At 33.4% G+C, this 18,418-nt stretch overlaps 2 protein-coding genes across 4 annotated transcripts; both read left to right on the forward strand.

The window, feature by feature from the left end:
- Positions 1-4,435: 4,435 nt before the first annotated feature.
- Positions 4,436-8,399, forward strand: LOC114396568 (30S ribosomal protein S17-like). Of its 3 annotated transcripts, none has more exons than XM_028358624.1 (4): positions 4,436-4,657; positions 6,170-6,345; positions 6,486-6,640; positions 6,856-7,829. In XM_028358624.1, exons 2-3 carry the CDS (start codon positions 6,184-6,186, stop codon positions 6,627-6,629), a joined length of 306 nt encoding a protein of 101 aa, XP_028214425.1. In that variant the 5' UTR covers positions 4,436-4,657; positions 6,170-6,183; the 3' UTR covers positions 6,630-6,640; positions 6,856-7,829. The 3 variants fall into 3 exon arrangements, with proteins under 3 accessions (XP_028214425.1, XP_028214423.1, XP_028214424.1); XM_028358622.1 differs by lacking the exon at positions 6,856-7,829 and adding an exon at positions 8,069-8,399 and having other exon boundaries at positions 4,437-4,657; XM_028358623.1 differs by lacking the exon at positions 6,856-7,829 and adding an exon at positions 8,080-8,399 and having other exon boundaries at positions 4,437-4,657.
- A 2,882-nt stretch (positions 8,400-11,281) lies between these two features.
- Positions 11,282-16,409, forward strand: LOC114396567 (receptor protein kinase-like protein ZAR1). Its single transcript, XM_028358620.1, has 2 exons — positions 11,282-13,182; positions 15,330-16,409. Exons 1-2 carry the CDS (start codon positions 11,694-11,696, stop codon positions 15,959-15,961), a joined length of 2,121 nt encoding a protein of 706 aa, XP_028214421.1. The 5' UTR covers positions 11,282-11,693; the 3' UTR covers positions 15,962-16,409.
- Positions 16,410-18,418: the final 2,009 nt, after the last annotated feature.

Here is an 18,418-nt window from a genome sequence, read left to right on the forward strand (position 1 = left end):
GCAAATGTCAAAATATTAATATTTATTAGATTTCTAGCTAGATGATTAATTGACATTAAAAAGGCAAGTAGTAATGTTACTTACATAATTAACAACTATAATATAAAATTGATCAAGAGCTGCACTTGTGACTAGACATGCATTTCTACTAGCTAGGGATGGAAAATGCATACTTAGCCCTGTCACCCGTTGAGAAATGGGGGCAATAATTCTCCCACAGTCTCACCTCCTATTTTTGCCTAATGGGGCGAGAAATTAAGCTGCACTAATTACATCAACTATTTTTTTTATAATTTCCAACAAATTATATATAAAACATATCAGGATTAAATATTATGTAAATTAAAATAAACATTAAGATTATTAAGATTTAAGAAAGTTAAAAAATCTTAAAAACTAAATCATATTTAATATAAACATGTATATTCAATTTTTTATTTGGATATATAAATTGTATTCCTTACATAACATGTTAGGGAAAACTCAAATTTAATAAGATCTATTTAATTTTTCCGAAATCCATTTTTTTCCATCAAAATTAAGATGACATAACTCTGCGTATAATTTTTTTTATTCAATAAAAGAAATGCAACATGAGAATTTATTAGAAGAAAAAAACACACCCACACCCACACCCACCTTAGTTATCACTACATTATGCTAGCTAATAATAAAAATTATTCTAAATAATTACTAAATATGTTTTTTTCTAAAGTCATGAAGAAAGAATTTAGACCGCCTTAATGTTTTTTTGCCCCTAAACGTAATTAGACAAGAATAGTACTAGCTACCATGAATATTCTTTTGAAAAATTAATACTTTTCTAGCACTCTTTTTCAGCCCCAAACAATCCCTCCCCTCCTCCTATCAAGAGAAATATATATAGTATACTTTATAAGTGGAGATCTTCTCATCCTATCTATAGTGTTTATTACGTTAGGGTCTCCTTTCGGTCCTATGTGGTAAGCAACATATTACAAATCTTGTGGAAATCTGGAATCGTTGTGTCTAATATAAAATTATTTCAAGACTACTTTTTCTTCGTTGATCAAATGCATAATGAGTCTCTTTGGGTCAAAGATGAGGCATGCCATGTCTATTGCATATCTTATTCTTGATAATTAAAAGTACATGTAAAGATTTGATGCTATTTTAATAACTTGCAGATATCAATTAAAGTGAGACTTCACTGTTTTATGTTATAAAATGCATGCTTCTGTTTTTATTTTCTTTAGTCTTTAAATGAGAGAATCCTCACATGTAAATCTATAAGATATTTGAATGTTTTAATTTATGCAAAGTAAAATCATGAGATTGACTAGAGAAATTACAAATATGTTTTTTTTTAGTAATTATTAAGATTAAAATGTAAAGTCAAACAGAATGAGATGAGGGATTTTTTTTTTATCGATAAATATTAAATAATTAAAATATTAATTTTGTTAACACAAAAAATCAAATTGGGTTCGCCATTTTTTTCTTTTTTTCTTCCTCACTTTTCCCTTCGTCATCAAAACCTTATATCAAACCACCCTATATGTTAAATTCAAAACTGAACTTTGGTTTCAAGAGCTCACTTTTCAACGAGGAAGTGTAGGCTGGTGCTGGTTTTGGTTTCTGTGGTGGTTTTCATTCTGGTTTTCCGGTGGAGATTTTCATTGTCGGTGTGATTTTGGTTTCTAATGGTGGGTTTTTTTTTTCAGTCGTGGTTTTGGTTTCCATTGTTTTTTATTTTCGGTGGTGGTTTTCGTTTTGGTTCCCGGTGTTGCTTTGTGGTGGTTGCAGTGGAGGTGTCACCACCGTAGGGTGGTTACCGTGGAGGTGTCAGCGGCAGCAGTATCATTGTGGCAGCAGCGACGATATTAGTTACGCTTACGCATCTGGAGTGAGAGAAGGGAACAAGTACAAATTAGGAAAGACATAGAAAAGAAAAAGGAAAAAATAATCTCAACCCTCCATTTAAAAGTCCACACTTCTAATCTAACGATAGGATGCTTTGTTTTTCATGGTGGTGGGTTTTCCACCCTAGAATCTATTAAATTGTAGATTAAAATATAATTTTCTTTCCCATAAGTATAAAAAGTTCAAAATTTGTCTTGGGAGATTTTTAATAAGTTTCTTTTCCTCACAAAATTGAAATGTGTCACATGGTAAATTTGAATATACGGTGATGACTTTATATATCAGTTATGTATATAATCAATATTAAAAAATAATACATGTAGGTTCGGATATCCGAACCTTACTTCGGACCTAAAATATATTTAAATCAAGATTTTAATTGTTTGAAAAAGAAGAGAAATTGAAGAAGTGAGTAAAAAATGACAATCAAGTGATTAAACATAAGAGTTTAATATATTGAAGTTAAGATTGAATCATTTGAGTAGTATTCGAATTCGATCATTGGTGAAAATAATTTTTTATCACACTTTATTTATCTTCCGGCTGAATTCAAAATGTATCAGAATTTATTTTCTTTGATGAACTAGAAGATTAAGATAAAAAAAAAATGGTGAGACACTAAAAAAAACTCCTTGCATGATGAGAGTTTGTGAGAGGAAAGAAAAAGTTAGTGAGACTCATTGAAATTTGAAATGATATGATTACCATTCTATTTTTGAGAATAAGTAAATATGACATTAGGGATAAATATATTTTTTGGGTAAATATATCTATGAAAGATGAATAAATTTGGTTCGTGACTTTTCAAATAATTAAGTATTTATCCACATTTTTTATCACACACTTTTATTTTTGTGCTACTTTCTTACTTCTCCTAATCCAAATAATTTAAAAATCTACTCATTGTTTCTTCTCTTCTACTTCTTTCTTTTGTTAGTTCTCTCTACTCTACTTCTTTCTTCTCAAAATCTCTCAGCACCAAAGTGTTAACCATATAGTTAGAGATTTGATATTTAAGTATGTAAGTATAGAAAATATTAGTATTTATTAAGAAAAAATAGTCTTTTAAATGAATTTTAGTGTAAAAAAAATATTAATCCTTAACTTTCAATCGAGAAACATTTTGAGAAGTTGAGTTTAGATCCTCTTTGTTCGTGCTGGAGGACAACCAAAAGAGAGAACAGAGTACCCTTAGCTTAAAGCCTCCATTAACATCTTCCATTCACCTTACCTAACAAAGAATCTAAGAAGAGTCATGCAACTTACCTTTATTTATATATGGTGTCCCCCGATAGTTCTTTACATGTGTCTTCTTGGTATTAGGACTTGTAAGTTACATGTCTATGTGTGTGTGATCTTGTTGGCTCTACACTAGGTATGTGTGCGTTTTTTATGCATCTCTAACATATATGTTTGTTACATGAAGCATTGCCTAGCAACACAACCACATCCTAAAGTATGATGTTCAATTGATTATGTTAGTCGATCATCAATGCAGGCTAATGACTGACAATTAGAATTAAAGAGCTAGCCTTTGAGTGAAAGTTGCCCTCTTAAAGGCTAAGTCAGACGGATGATCCACAACCTCTCAAGCATTGAATCTATGACATAGATGCTTAAGTTAGTCAAGTAAGAGTTTCCCCTTTAAGGGAACATTGGACAATTCACATCCCCCAAGCATTGAGCTTGTGGTGTAAATGCTTAAGTTAATCAAGTGTGAGTCGTCCCTTTGAGGGAACGACAGTTAGTCAAACAATTTATAGTCCACTTAAACATTGAGTCTGTGGTGTAAATGTTTAAGTTAATCAAGTATGAGACTAGACACTCTCGAGAGAAAGAGTTGGTCAGTCAACAAGGATCACAACTCTCACACATTGAGCTTGTTGTGACATAAATGTGAGTTGCCTCGCGAGAGAATAAGTTGATTGGATAATTCATTCTTTTATCATTTTTTTTATGAGAATTTCACCACAATAAAAATCACAATTATTAACTTTCTATGTAATAATTAACTAGTAATTGGGATGTTATGAAATCAAGATCATAAATTAGGGGGAAATTTTGCTGCAAAATTTTGAAGTGCTAAGAAGGAATAATTAATTATAAAAAAAAAATCCATTCATTTAATAAAAAAATATATATGAGTAATAGTCATTAAAAAAAAGCAGATGAGGAATAGTTTCTGAAATTATGAATACTAATTTCTTTTGTTAGTTAAAAAGTGTAAGTAACTCAAATTCTCAAAACTTATGAAATAATTTATTCGACCTTTGAAATTATAAAAAATATTATTTTGCCTCTAAAATTATTAAAAGAGACATTTTGACTTTTAAAATTATCAAATAACAATTATTTCAATGCTCAAAATTAAATAGTAACAAAGACTAAAGTGAATTACAATTGACAATTTTAAAAATTAAAATAGTATTTTTTATAATTTTATAGATTAAAATACAACTGATTTCATTATTAATTTAATGTATTTTCCTGTGAAGCATATGATTTGTCCATACAAAGGGTTTAAGCATTTTAGGTCCAACGCTCCAAATCTCATTGTGTAGTCCTAACTCTTTTGTTTCTCATTTCGTTGAGTCGAAACAGCAGCTCCGCCGTTGGTCCATCGCCGCCTCCTCCTCGCGCCACCGCCCTTGGGTGACGACGGAAAAGACGCAGAATTGGTCCTCCGTGGAATAGTCTCCGTTTCCCCGTTTTGGAATAATTTCCATCACTTCTCGTTGCTTTTGTTTTGTTCGAGGTTCGTAGTCTCTGCAATTTCTCCTAATTCTTCTGCGCTTTTTAAATTTTTGAGCTTTTGATTTGTGTGCCGTTGAACTGTACTGTTTGGTTAATTTCCCTCACCCCTTTTAACACTGATATCGGATTCAAAATTTCTTTTACCTGACGCAGATAATCATTGGAGATTTTGGTACTGTTCTTAAAACGTTTTTTAATTTCATTTACAAATACAAAATGTTACTTTATTTTTAATTTTCAAGTAAGAGTTACAGTCTATTTGCATTTTATGATATGAATATAAGTCAGCTTAGATTTTAATTAGTGGTTTCAAATTTGAATCCCGCGTGTGCATATGCATTGAATACCTGAAGAGCTTTGTCACCCATACCATAGTGATTTTACACTACTTGAGCATAGTTGTCTCCGTGCAGTATAGTGCTGGTTCCTAAAAAAACACACACTTATGTAAGTTATTGAGAGAACTTGTGAAAATAACTTATGATATGTCTATAAACTAATTTCAATTTATTTCCATAAGTGGGTCTGTTTGTGTAAGCTTCTCTAGAAACACTTCTAGGGAAAGAAAATAAGAAGATAAAAGTGAAATGAGCTTCTCTATAAGTTGGAATGAGCTCTCCATTAGCTAATTTGTAGAAGCTCTCTCATATAATTTCTCTAAAATATGAGAGGACATCTACAAATTAGCTAACCATTACAAAACAGCTTATACAAGTACTTACATAATAAGTTCTTGTATTAAGGTCTTGAAGATAGATTATGAAAATAGTTTAAATCTATTTTCTCTTTGATTATAAAAATTGCTTATACAAGTACTTACACAATAAGTACTTATTCAATAAGTTCTTAATGAAGCTCATGTTTGGATAAACCTCTCCGTAAACACTTATAGAATAATAGATAAGAAGATACAATGTATTGAGTTTCTCCTTAAGTTAAAATCGACTTGTACACCTTAGCTTCTGGAGAAGTTAAATGAAAAGAACTTGTATACAATTTAAGTGTATAAGTTGATTTTAGCTTATGTAAGAAGTTGAATTCATTTTACCTTCTTTTTTTTCCTCCTATAAGGGCTAAGGGGGTAGTTAATATAAGTTGTTTTCAAAATGACAATAAAACTAGAACAAGGCAATAGTTTTATTGTTAAAGGTTATATTAGAAAATGAAAGTAGAAAACGATTTTCAGTCCAAACAGCCTCTCAAAAATCATCTGCAGTAAGTCTGTGTTTTTCAAGTGGTTTCTGTCCTGGTGGTTTGGAAGCTCTTGTTCTTGCACAATCTGTAATGAGTTTGCAATTGTGTGCATTGTATCCTCCATCTGTTTTGGTGGTTTTGAAAGGATCTAACTTGGATGCTGGGAGGTATATTTAAGTATGGTCTATGGGGTTTTAATTTTTTGCAAGTTCCACCCCTCGACAAAATTTGTTTATTTACATCCCTGGTTGAAGTCCATGAAATTCAAATGGGAAATTCGTGACATTTTTAAAAAAAATCCAATTTTGGGTAATTGCAGGTTGGGAGGAGAAAATGAAGCAAGTTGTAGGAATGGTGGTTTCCAATAAGATGCAGAAATCAGTTGTGGTGGCAGTGGATAGACTTTTCTACCACAAATTGTATGATCGTTATGTCAAGCGCACCTCTAAATTCATGGCTCACGATGAGAACAACCTCTGTAACATTGGTGACAAAGTTAGTAGCATGAACTTACAATTTTATTTGGTTTATTCTTCATCACTTAAATTCTTGTGCATGTTATTCTTATCACTTGATTTGTACTCTAACTTTTGCCCAAAAGTTAATGAATCTATCAATTTTGCCATGTTGTTTAGGTTCGACTGGATCCTTCTAGGCCTTTGAGCAAGCATAAACACTGGGTTGTTGCTGAAATTCTTAAGAAGGCACAGATATACGTTCCACTGTCCACGCCAGCATCTGATAATGTGAACTCCAGCTCTGTAGCACCAGCTTCATAAATTGGCTCAAGGTCTGAAATATATGAACTTAATTCTTTTTTTGAATACATCCTATTAGGATTGTATTCTGTTAAGATTTCATAATATTCCCCATACTCGTGGAAAAGGTTACACTGTTGTGGACATGCTTTCTGTTTTTGGCATCACATGTTTCTACAGATTTCCTGTTTCCTTGTTGTCCTTGTTTTTTGTACTATTCTTACTTTACTCATTTCTTGTTCTCTAGTTTGTCATACACTTAGCCTCTGATTCCAGCCATCCTTCAAATCCATGGGGCTATACAAACTCATGAGAGATATTTTTGGGGGGCATTTTCCCTTCCCTGTGCTCTCTTCTCCCCTACTCCAACAATAGAGAAGTTCTGACACACGAGTTATGTGTATAGTTGTTTTTTTGTTTTCTCCATGCTATGTTGGTGAATATCTGTATCCTCCAATGGTAATGTCATCACCATGTTTGAGTGTAAAGCAAGCCAGTGGTATGCCATTGTTGAGGAAATAGATGCAAGAGTGGCTGCGTGTAGAGAAGTCGCAGGAAGCTTTCTGCTTACTCAATGAATTTGCATAGTGCAGATAGGAATAAAGAATATTACCTACTTAGCTGGACAAACTATGCCTGCTCTTTTAAAAAGCTTGGCTTTACATAAGGCCATTCATTTCTTAATATTCTCTACATTCGATTGAAGACTGTCCTTGAAACTCTCCCTCACAGTAGAGGGAGTCTCAGATATTTTCCAAGATTATTAACAATTCTGATTGGAGAAATATTGGTGAAATTATCTCTTCTTCTCCTTGTGACAGTAGGTGAGCACAAAGCCATAGATTTCTAAAAATTATCTTTTAAGTCAGAAACTTCACAGAATTCCTATTATATGACAAGCTGAATCAGCGCATTTATAGTCATTAGCCTTAAAAAAGAGAAGGACATCATCACGGAAGTGAGAGATTCGAAGACCTCGTACAACATGAAAAGGCAGCCACTGCCAACTTTTTGCTTGATCAGGATGAGGACTTTAATTTTCTTTTTCATCTTTTATAAAATTAATAAAATATGAGAAAAGAAAGGGTCTTGCTAATCAATTTCCTTTAGGAATTAAAGGAGAATGTATTTAATGTATAAATCATAGAAGAGCATAAGAAAATTATGAAAAATGCAATTTTACGCATCTCAATAAAAAACTTTTTACTCTTAATTTCTTAACCAATGTTGTTAGGAAAATGGTTAGCATTTGCCAAAAAGATTTTCCCAAAAGATAAGGGGAGGGGACATAGAACCGTATTGTTAGAGTCCTCTTTAAAGCAAGAAGCACTCCATCTCAGGCCCATTTTACACAATGAATATCCGTTTGATTATATTTTAGTCAAAGTTGGTTGTTAAGTTTTACGAATATGATTTAATTATCTAAATGCGAACATTTAAAATTAAAAAAAAAAAAACAGATCTTATGCAGGTGGTCCAGACTCCAGATCGTAAGTAGAAGGCTGTCCATGTTGTTGTTTTGTTGGAAAGATACTTACTCCAGAATTAGAGCCCCTATTCTGTTATCGTCTTTATCCGAACTTACTCCCTCTTTTACTTTCTATTTGGATATTATTTCATTTTTTTTATTATCCATTTGGATATTATTTCTAAACTTTGGTGGCTGGATAAAGTTTAATATGATATGTTATAAGGTTTTGATTAGCTGATAATTTGATGCTGTAAAATCAGTCTGCTGTATTTTCATCAAGTCTGATTAGCTATGTCAAGCTGCTATATTTTTTGGTAGTATTTGCCGTACGTGAAATTGGGTTTACGTTTATGTTATCAAATATGGTTTTTTTTTTTCTTTTTCCTCACATGATTTATGTTACAATTTTATCAGGCAGGTTTTTTTAGTAATAAATATAGATATAGACGTGTCAGGGTGCTGTATTATATCTGCATCGAGTTTCCCAGTAAAGTAAAAGAAGCCTCAAATTGAAAATATCTGTAATGTAAGTTCCGTTCTTATGGCACTTGGTTTTCATGTTGAAATGAACACACATGGAATTCGTTTATTCGTCTTATTCAAGATTTTTTTTTATAACTTATTCAAGATATTTTAAATCCATTCCCAAAAAAGTTTCCTATTTTCTAGAAAAAAAAACTATGGATCCAATTATGATGAAATTGATAGCACATGGGGCATCTCTATGAATGCAATTTGTGAAATATAAAATGACTAATTTATTTATTTTTTTCCCTATAACAGGGGAATTGACATTTTTTAAAGAAATATAAAATTTAGAAGATGCACTTAGTAATAACACTAATTTGATACCAACATTCAACGTGTTGCAGTGGTAAGAGATCTGGTCATGATAGTGGGGGAACGTAGGGGGATTGGAAAATGCAGAGTGATATGGTTTATTGAGGTCTGAATAAATCAGTAGTACTGAGTTGAATTGCAGATGCTAGGTGCATATGGTGTGTTAATAACTCTCATACACAGCAAGTGGCACGTTGACCATTCTCAACACATTAATGTCTTGCTCCTCAGGCAAGGTTGTTTATGGTAAAATATAGAAAGACAATAATCCCGAGTTATTTTATTTTATTCTCTGTGGCCCTGAGTTTATTTCCATAATCACACTTCATCTATAACACTTTAAGTTCACAAATGCTCTAATGAAACAAAAAAATAATATTCAAGTAACCGAAAAAAATTTAAAGTAAAACCATTAACAAAGTTAGATGTTGGGTCCTTGTCAGTTTATAAAGTATGTTAGTTTACTTCAAAACACGAATTATGTTCATATAAAAACACTTGATTTTAATTTTGGCTGTGTTGTTCATGTTCCAATACTAGTGGAAGTTGTTAAAATTGACAATAAAAGGCAAAACTCACATACATGAATGGATTGAATACTCCAGAATTATTCTGTTTAATGAGAAGAAAAACCGTTTTAGACTTCTGTTAAGTTCATTTATTAAGGTGCGGGACCTATGCTCCTAATCTAACTGTTGGAGTTAATTTGCTGGATTTGTGTAGTTGGAATTCATTTGGTGCCAACTATATCCCTTGACTACAAAGCAAAGCGTTTCATTAATTTAGTTTCTTTCTCAAAGTATATCTAATGATTCTTTTGGGGCAAAATTAAGCTGTCTTCTTTTGAAATAGGGGAAGATATCATTTGGCATGCATAAAGTTCTCTCGTCTTTTGCCGATAGAAATCATTCCCGAAATTATACGCACAAGAAATACTACAAACAAATTGCATTATAGTTCGTGTGGCTATATATGTTAGCTTCTAAGTTTGTTTTGCATGATTGAGAAGTAGATGCAATTATCACGTATAGTTTCGTTCAAAGAATAAATAATTACGGCAAAAGCTGGTTCTTTTCTTTCTGTTGTACCCAATTAAGAGAAGGAACTTTATAATGTAATTTGAATGTAATATACGAGGCACAAAGAAGTGCAAAATATAGGCGTAACCATGCCATTATGAACGTGGCCGAGTGGTGTTTGGTTGAAGTCCCCAAGTTTTGCGAAATGTCAAGACAGCAAGAGCTCATGATGGTATGAAGAGATAATAATGAGGTGGAATTCATACTTGTCCAATGCATCTATCATTATTAACAATTTTCACCCTATATATTTAAAGGTTCTTCTTGGCTTATCGACAGTAAAATTAATGAATTAACAGTAAAATTAATGAATTAACAAGAAAATGTATATTTTTTCTTCACTAAGTTTTTAATCCTATTTTTTTTTTTAAATTTAATTTTCAGTTTCTAAACTTTTGTTTGACTAATCAAGATCTCTCAATTTTTTTCGTTAAGATTTTTAGTTCTTAAACTTTTGTTTGACTAGACGAGAGTCCTAAACTTTTTAAAATTCTAGTTTTTAGTCCCTAAATAAAAGTTTAAGCTTATTATTTTTATTTATTTGATGATATTTTAAGAATTAAAAATATAATTTTTAAAAATTTTAGGAAAAAAATCCTTAATAAAAAAAAGTTAAAGAATCTTGACTAATCAAACAAAAATTTATAAACTAAAAACCTTAATAAAAAAATTAAGAAATCTTAACTAGTCAAATAAAAGTTTAAGAAATAGAAATCAAATTTTAAAAAAAATTAGTAACTAAAAATTTAGTTGATCTATTTTTTATTGGTGAGAATTAAAGATAATGTGATAATTTATTACAACTCATACCATTCATCAATCAACTAAATTAGACTACCTTAAAAAAATAATATATCATTCAAGTACATTTATAGGGTGATAAATTGAATCTACTTCGATAATTAAAAAGAAAGAACTTGACTTCATTGAAATAGATAAATTACTAAAATGAAGCACATGAAATATAAACTAACAAGAATTGCTAAAAGTTGACTTCATTGAACTAGATAACTTGCTAAAAATTAAACTCATGACATACAAATTGGTCATGGACTCAAATTGTGCAATATTATTATATGTATCTTATTATATTCAACTATGGTGCGCAAAATCTAGAAAAAAGTGCACAAAGGAAACACAACAGAAAGAAATAAGAACTTTCAAGAATTAAAATTTTCACATGCACCAAGACTCAAAACAAGTTTCGTGTGGAATAAAAACTTGTCTTCCTTTGTTGCTATAACATTGTTTTTAGAAATAAAAAAAAAACGAAGCATTAAGACCCCAAGATGCAAATTACAGTTGAGCTCAATCATCAAACAACAACACTACCAACTCAAACAAATTCCAAATCCAATGATCTAATCTGAATCTGTAACCAAATGGATCAAACAAGATTCTCTCTTCCTCTCTCAATTGACAATTGCTTCTCTTTCACTTCACTCTTTTCGTTACCCCTCTCCTTCTCTCTCTTTCTTTTTGGCGGGAATTGGACCCCACAAAATTAAAATCTCGTCTTCTCCCAACTCTACTTATCTCTTCTCTCATAAATATAACTACTTCCTTTCTTTCTTACGCCTCAACTCTAAACCATTTTCTGCACTTTTCACTCTCAGAAAACTGCACAAAACGGTGCCGTACCATTACCACATTTCTTCCACTTCCAAAACGGTGCCGTATTATAACTCATTCTAAATGACCGTTAGTCTGTTCATCTTTCTTCTCCTCTTCTTCTTTTTCCATCCCGCCGTTTCTCTCTCCTCCGACGGCATCGCGCTTCTCACTCTCAAGTCTGCCGTGGATGCCTCCGGCGCCTCCGCGTTCTCCGACTGGAACGACGCCGACGCCACGCCGTGCCAGTGGTCCGGCGTCACGTGCGCGGACATCTCCGGCCTCCCCGAGCCGCGAGTCGTCGGAGTCGCGCTCTCCGGCAAGGGCCTCCGCGGCTACCTCCCGTCGGAGCTCGGCACGCTCCTCTACCTCCGCCGCCTCAACCTCCACACCAACGCCCTCCGCGGCGCCATCCCGGCGCAGCTCTTCAACGCCACCGCGCTCCACAGCGTCTTCCTCCACGGTAACAATCTCTCCGGCAACCTCCCTCCCTCCGTCTGCACCCTCCCCCGCCTCGAAAACCTCGACCTCTCCGACAACGCCCTCTCCGGCGCCATTCCCGACACGCTCCGAAAATGCTCCAACCTCCAGCGCTTGATCCTCGCCCGGAACAAATTCTCCGGCGATATTCCGGCGAGTCCGTGGCCGGAGATGGAAAACCTAGTTCAGCTCGACCTTTCATCGAACCTTCTAGAAGGTTCGATCCCGGACAAGCTCGGTGAGCTTAAAATCCTAACCGGAACCCTAAACCTCTCATTCAACCACTTGTCTGGTAAAATCCCTAAATCTCTCGGAAACTTGCCTGTTGTCGTGAGCTTCGATCTTCGAAACAATTATTTGAGCGGTGAGATTCCCCAAACGGGGTCGTTTTCGAACCAGGGCCCCACTGCGTTCCTCAACAACCCGAACCTGTGCGGATTTCCTTTGCAGAAGCCCTGCGCAGGTTCGGCGCGGAGCGAACCGGGGCTCAGCCCTGGTTCTCGTGGGGCGCACCGGCCCACAAAGGGGCTGAGCCCCGGTTCGATTATCTTGATCTCGGTGGCGGATGCCGCCGGGGTGGCCTTGATTGGACTTGTGGTGGTTTATGTTTATTGGAAGAGGAAGGGCAAGTCCAATGGGTGTAGTTGCACTTTGAAGAGGAAGTTTGGTGGGGAGAGTGAGGAGTTGAGTTTGTGTTGTTGGTGTAATGGGGTGAAGAGTGATGACTCTGAGGTGGAGGAGGGGGAGAAGGGAGAGGGGGAGAGTGGGAGAGGGGAAGGGGATTTGGTGGCCATTGACAAAGGTTTCAACTTTGAGCTTGATGAGTTGTTGAGGGCTTCTGCTTATGTGTTGGGGAAGAGTGGATTGGGGATTGTGTATAAGGTGGTGCTTGGGAATGGGGTGCCTGTTGCTGTGAGGAGATTGGGGGAGGGTGGAGAACAGAGGTATAAGGAGTTTGCTGCTGAGGTTCAAGCCATTGGGAAAGTGAAGCATCCCAACATTGTGAGGTTAAGAGCATATTATTGGGCTCCTGATGAGAAGCTCTTGATCAGTGATTTCATCTCCAATGGCAATTTGGCCACTGCCCTTAGAGGTCAGTGAGTTCTTTCTTTCACATGCTGTTCATGTTTTCATTTTTGCCTTTTCTTTTTTGGGTCATTGATTTTGTTAATTTGTTGCATTCACTGATTGGGGGAGGGGGTGTTTGGGGCCATTTTTACTCTCACCATCCATAACAGACTAGCAAGCTTTTGTGTACTTTGATGATTATTCCCACACACACAGACAAAAAAGTGGTGGCTACTAATTAGAGTTGCACAATAATAGTAACGAAAAAAATACTAATGTTAGCTGATAATAATTGGGTGAAATTTGAATCTTAGGCAATGTAAGTAATTTAAACATTTTAGTAGGTTGTTACACAATGCTCAATTTATCCGGTTTGATTATGTCAAATGAATGCTTTTTTTTTTTATATAAAAAAATGAACATTGAGTAATAATTAAAAAAGGTCTGAGTCAGACCATTTAACCATTCCGGCATTACTGGCACATCCCAACATTTTTTTTTTTACAAAAGTTGGTATTAATGTTTTGTGTAAATTCATATATTAAACTTTTAGAAAATATTTCATGTAGCATTATCATTAATTAGACTAATGATAACGTCTTAATCAAAACTAGCTTACTGTATTATCAACTTTAGGCTTTATTAACTGTCGGTGTATAATTTTTTATCCCCATGCTTAGAATATTTCTTTTATAAATGATTTGCAATATGGTTGAGTTTATATAGCCCTCAACTTATTATAAGTTTTTTTTTTTTTTTCATTTTCTGGTTTTCATGAGTTCAAAGAGCAATTTAACTGTGCAAACTAGGTTCTATACGAATGTTATGTTCTGTGGTTCACTGATTAGATTAATTATTGTCCTTTTTATAATTCAGCCAGAATAAAAAAAAATTTGTCCTTCCTAGAAAGGATTGTTATCAATAGAAATTTAACATGTTTTTTAAAAGAAGTGATGCTAGAATATGCTAGTTTTACTTGCAGGGAAACATGAAAGAAATTGGGTTTGGAGTTCTGTGTTTTTCCGTTGTCTTCATTCTGTCTGTGTTTGTTTTTGCTAGAATAATAGAAGTGTCGTTTCTATTTGATAGATTTGTGGGGACAATGGGACCAAAGTGGTAGGTTAACTGGTGCAAATGCGCAACATTAAATTTTAACTTGTCTTGGTAGAAATAAAGAAATGACATTATATCTAATTTGATAATTATTATTGCCAAGGGGCGTTGGATCCAATAAATTGTTTGGTGAGAGTGTGAGACAACAGTGCTAATGTTAATGACCTCTCTTTGGGGACATACGACGAGAAAGTAAGACATTCACCATGTGTCTGGGAAATCTGATGGCAGTGGCACTCACGTTGGGGACCATGAGCTTCTAGACCTTTAGCTCATTTGCTGCACATGGGCCACTTAACAAACCAAAACTTTAGGTGGAAAAGTTACTCTTTCACAGTTCCATGTCATTTCCCAAGTGCTGTGTCTGTGTCTGTTTGACTTTAATTTCATTTTAGTTGTTTGGATCTCCTTTACTATATACTTATATCTCCGGTTTATCAGTTATCATACACTCCGTAACACTAACAGTATCTCTAAAAGTAAGCTTTGTTCCGAGTCTTTTGTTCGAGTTTGTGCCGCATTTTTGCCTTTATTTCTTTCAGCTAAAGTTGAACTTCTAGTTTTTTGTTTATTGTAGTTGAACTTCCTTTTCTTAGACTCCGGTGGAAAACTTTACTTTTTCTTGTCCCATTATTTTCCTTTTGGCTAAACTTTCTTACTTTTGAAGCTGTCTCTACTAGCTTCACGGTCGCTTGATTAAATCCGGCCCCTTTCAGTTTTTTGTATTTGATTTTTGTTTTGTTTGTTTGTACAGTAGGGATAATGAGGTTTGAATTTAAAACTTCATGCAAACTATTTAAATGTCTCACCAGTAAGCCCAACCATAGCGGGTATATTTGAAATTATCTAGAAAAATATTTAAAATTGCTATTTTTGTCTTCATCTCAAGAGGATATGTTATTCTATTATAAATTTTGTATAAAATCCTTTGAGTCAACACCATAAATTTATAATTGCAACAAAAAATAACTTGTGATCTGTTTTTGCATTCTATACAAGATTTTCTAATAAAAAAATCAGCTAAAATTAGTGCATATTTAATGCTAATTATTTATGCAGGGAGAAATGGTCAACCATCTCCAAATCTTTCATGGTCAACCAGGCTAAAAATCATCAAAAGAACAGCCAGGGGTTTGGCCTATCTCCATGAATGCAGTCCAAGAAAATTTGTTCATGGTGACGTCAAACCCTCCAACATCCTCCTCAGCACGGACTTCCAACCCCACATTTCTGATTTTGGTCTTAGCAGACTGATCAGCATCACTGGCAACAACCCCTCCTCTGGTGGCCTTATGGGAGGAGCTTTTCCTTACTTGAAGCCATCGCAAACAGAGCGAACTAACAACTACAAAGCCCCCGAGGCTCGAGTCCTGGGTTGCATACCCACTCAGAAGTGGGATGTGTATTCATTTGGAGTTGTATTACTTGAATTGCTTACTGGCAAGGCCCCGGATTCTTCTCCAGCCGCATCAACTTCCATGGATGTCCCTGACTTGGTGAGATGGGTTAGGAAAGGGTTTGAACAAGAAAGTCCATTATCTGAAATTGTTGATCCGTCGATGCTCCATGAAGTGCATGCCAAGAAAGAGGTACTGGCTGTGTTTCATGTAGCACTACAATGCACTGAGGGAGACCCTGAAGTCAGGCCTAGAATGAAAACTGTCTCCGAAAATCTTGAAAGGATTGGATAATAATGTTCTAATGTTCACCAGCTTAAAGTAGTGCACCTGAGACTTGAATTCCAATGGCACTCGAGGAAGATGCATTGCAGCTCCATGATGCATTTTTGTGTGTTAGCACTCGGAAGATTTTCTTGTGGGGGCATCAAGATGGTGTTGCAAATACTTTTCCATCTCCAACTAGGTCCTCAGGCCCTTCTGTGTTAAAGCAATTTTTTTGACGGCTATCACCATCACAGGTCTCAGCCCATCTCGTTCTTTTTTGGGCAAATCAAGGCAGTTGATAGATATATTTAAATTTTGTTCTGATCTCATTTCAACTTGGGTCTGATTACAATAATTTCACAATATCACTTGTTATTACTTAGGTTGGCAGATGCAATCTTGTGTATAATAAAATTATTTCTCTTCTCCGTTGTGAATGACAACTCACTTTCACATTCTTCTTCAGTGTTCTAAAGATTGTCGGTGCTCACAAATTTGCAAATTAGTTCTTGCCATTTGCCAATGTAGCAACTACACTGAAAAATAACGACAAAGAGACTGAACTTTTAATTTAACCTAATAATATATATATTTCAGGTACTAAAATAATCCTTATTCTTATGTATTACAATGGGAGAATTTCCTAACATGTTATTGTCATGGATTCATATAAGCAAAAAACGAAAAAGTGATATCGTATATTTGATTTAAATATAAATAAATTTAATTAATTTTATCCTATTTAATGATATTATTTCTAAAACTTTCTTCATTTAATTTTTATATTTTTAATGATATTTTTTCATTTATGATAATAAGTTCTAATGAAGAATATTTTAGAAATAATATTATTTTTTTACTTATTTGAGATTAACTTTCTTAGTAAAATTAATTACTTTTATTTATATGAGTTTAAAGGGAATATAATAAGAAACTCAATAAATAATGCTGGGTTCAATTTCTTCCACACATTAAATAATATACTCAGCCTATGGCCTATAATTGCTCTTCCCTTATGTACTTTTTTCTTCTTTTTTTTTACAAATATTCTGCTGAGGAAGTAATCTTATTGATTTTATTTATCTATTTTTAAATTATGGCGGGTTAACTTAACCCCCAACCGTCTATGGTTGAATTAGGTTGAATGTTCAACTCAAAATAAATTTATTCTAAACCTATTTTTTTTTTTTTAAGCAAATTGAGTTGGCATCACCTATATTTTCCTTTCTACTATTTTTCACAACTTGATCTTACTTTCCACCAGTCTAAGCTAGACTCCTCTGTTATGTCTAAGGTAAACACTTAATGCACCAATGTATATGTCTAATGTAATATAATTAGGGTGCACCAAAGCAAATACACTAGTGCGTTTAAGTAATTGCCTATGTCTAAACGTGGGATAGGATCGGATCCATCCCCTCCTCCTGGTTACCAACTATGATGGACAAAAAGTGTACGTAGTTCCCTATTTGGTAAATTCAGTTTGAGTTTATCTTGAAGTGTTGAACTTGAACCCTTTGAAAGAAAAGAAAACGTTGAATCCAAACTTACTAGAGTGTACCTTGGTGCACAAGTATGTATTGCACTGTGAAACTTCGTTGCATCTACTAAAGGATTACCATGGATTGATAGAAATCAGTCTAAACTAGTACTTGTACTATTGTACTTTTTAAATGAGACTAAATTTTTTAATGGTGCTTTTGGTTTAAAAGAATGAAAGAATTAGAGTTGAATCAAATACTACCTGAGAGTTTATTTTGAAGTAGAATTTTAGAAAGGAAAAATTATGATACTTTATTTTATAAACTTATCATATTAAAAATATATTTTCTTATGTGATAAATTAAATCTGTATTTTAAACGAGTGAACTTTTAATAACTATTTTTTAGCAAGAACATTTTTAAAATATTTCATAAATAAGAGTATTTTTAAAAATTGTTATCTCTCTTATTACTATTATACATTAAACTTTTAATTTTTTTTTTCATTCTATTTTTTCTTTCTTTTAAATATATATTTTTATTTTTATTTGATTTAACTACTAGCTAAAATAGATTCTTTCACAATTATCTAAAAAAACAACTTAATTTTATCAACTTTATTTTCATCATGATTTTTTTTTATTTTTACATTTTCATTTTATTTTTCAATTAAGTTTTAATATTTTGTAAGGAAATAATAATTAAAAATATCTTTGTAATAGTATATAAATTATTTATTATAAATTTAAAATGTAATATATATTTTTAAAATGTTTATTTATTATTGATAATAATTAAAATATAATTTATATATTCTAAAATATTTTTATTATAAATTTTAATTTTATAAAAAATACTTATGTTAGACAATCATGTGCTAAATGACTGGTAGCCTATTAAAATGAAGACCTAACATAATTAGTAAAAATTACCAAAAAAATATAACTACTAATCTACTTCTTTCGGTATCAAATCAAATATAAGGAAAAAATATTTTTGGTT

Source organism: Glycine soja, chromosome 18 (genome assembly GCF_004193775.1).
Source record: "Glycine soja cultivar W05 chromosome 18, ASM419377v2, whole genome shotgun sequence".
Lineage (NCBI taxonomy): Eukaryota > Viridiplantae > Streptophyta > Magnoliopsida > Fabales > Fabaceae > Glycine > Glycine soja.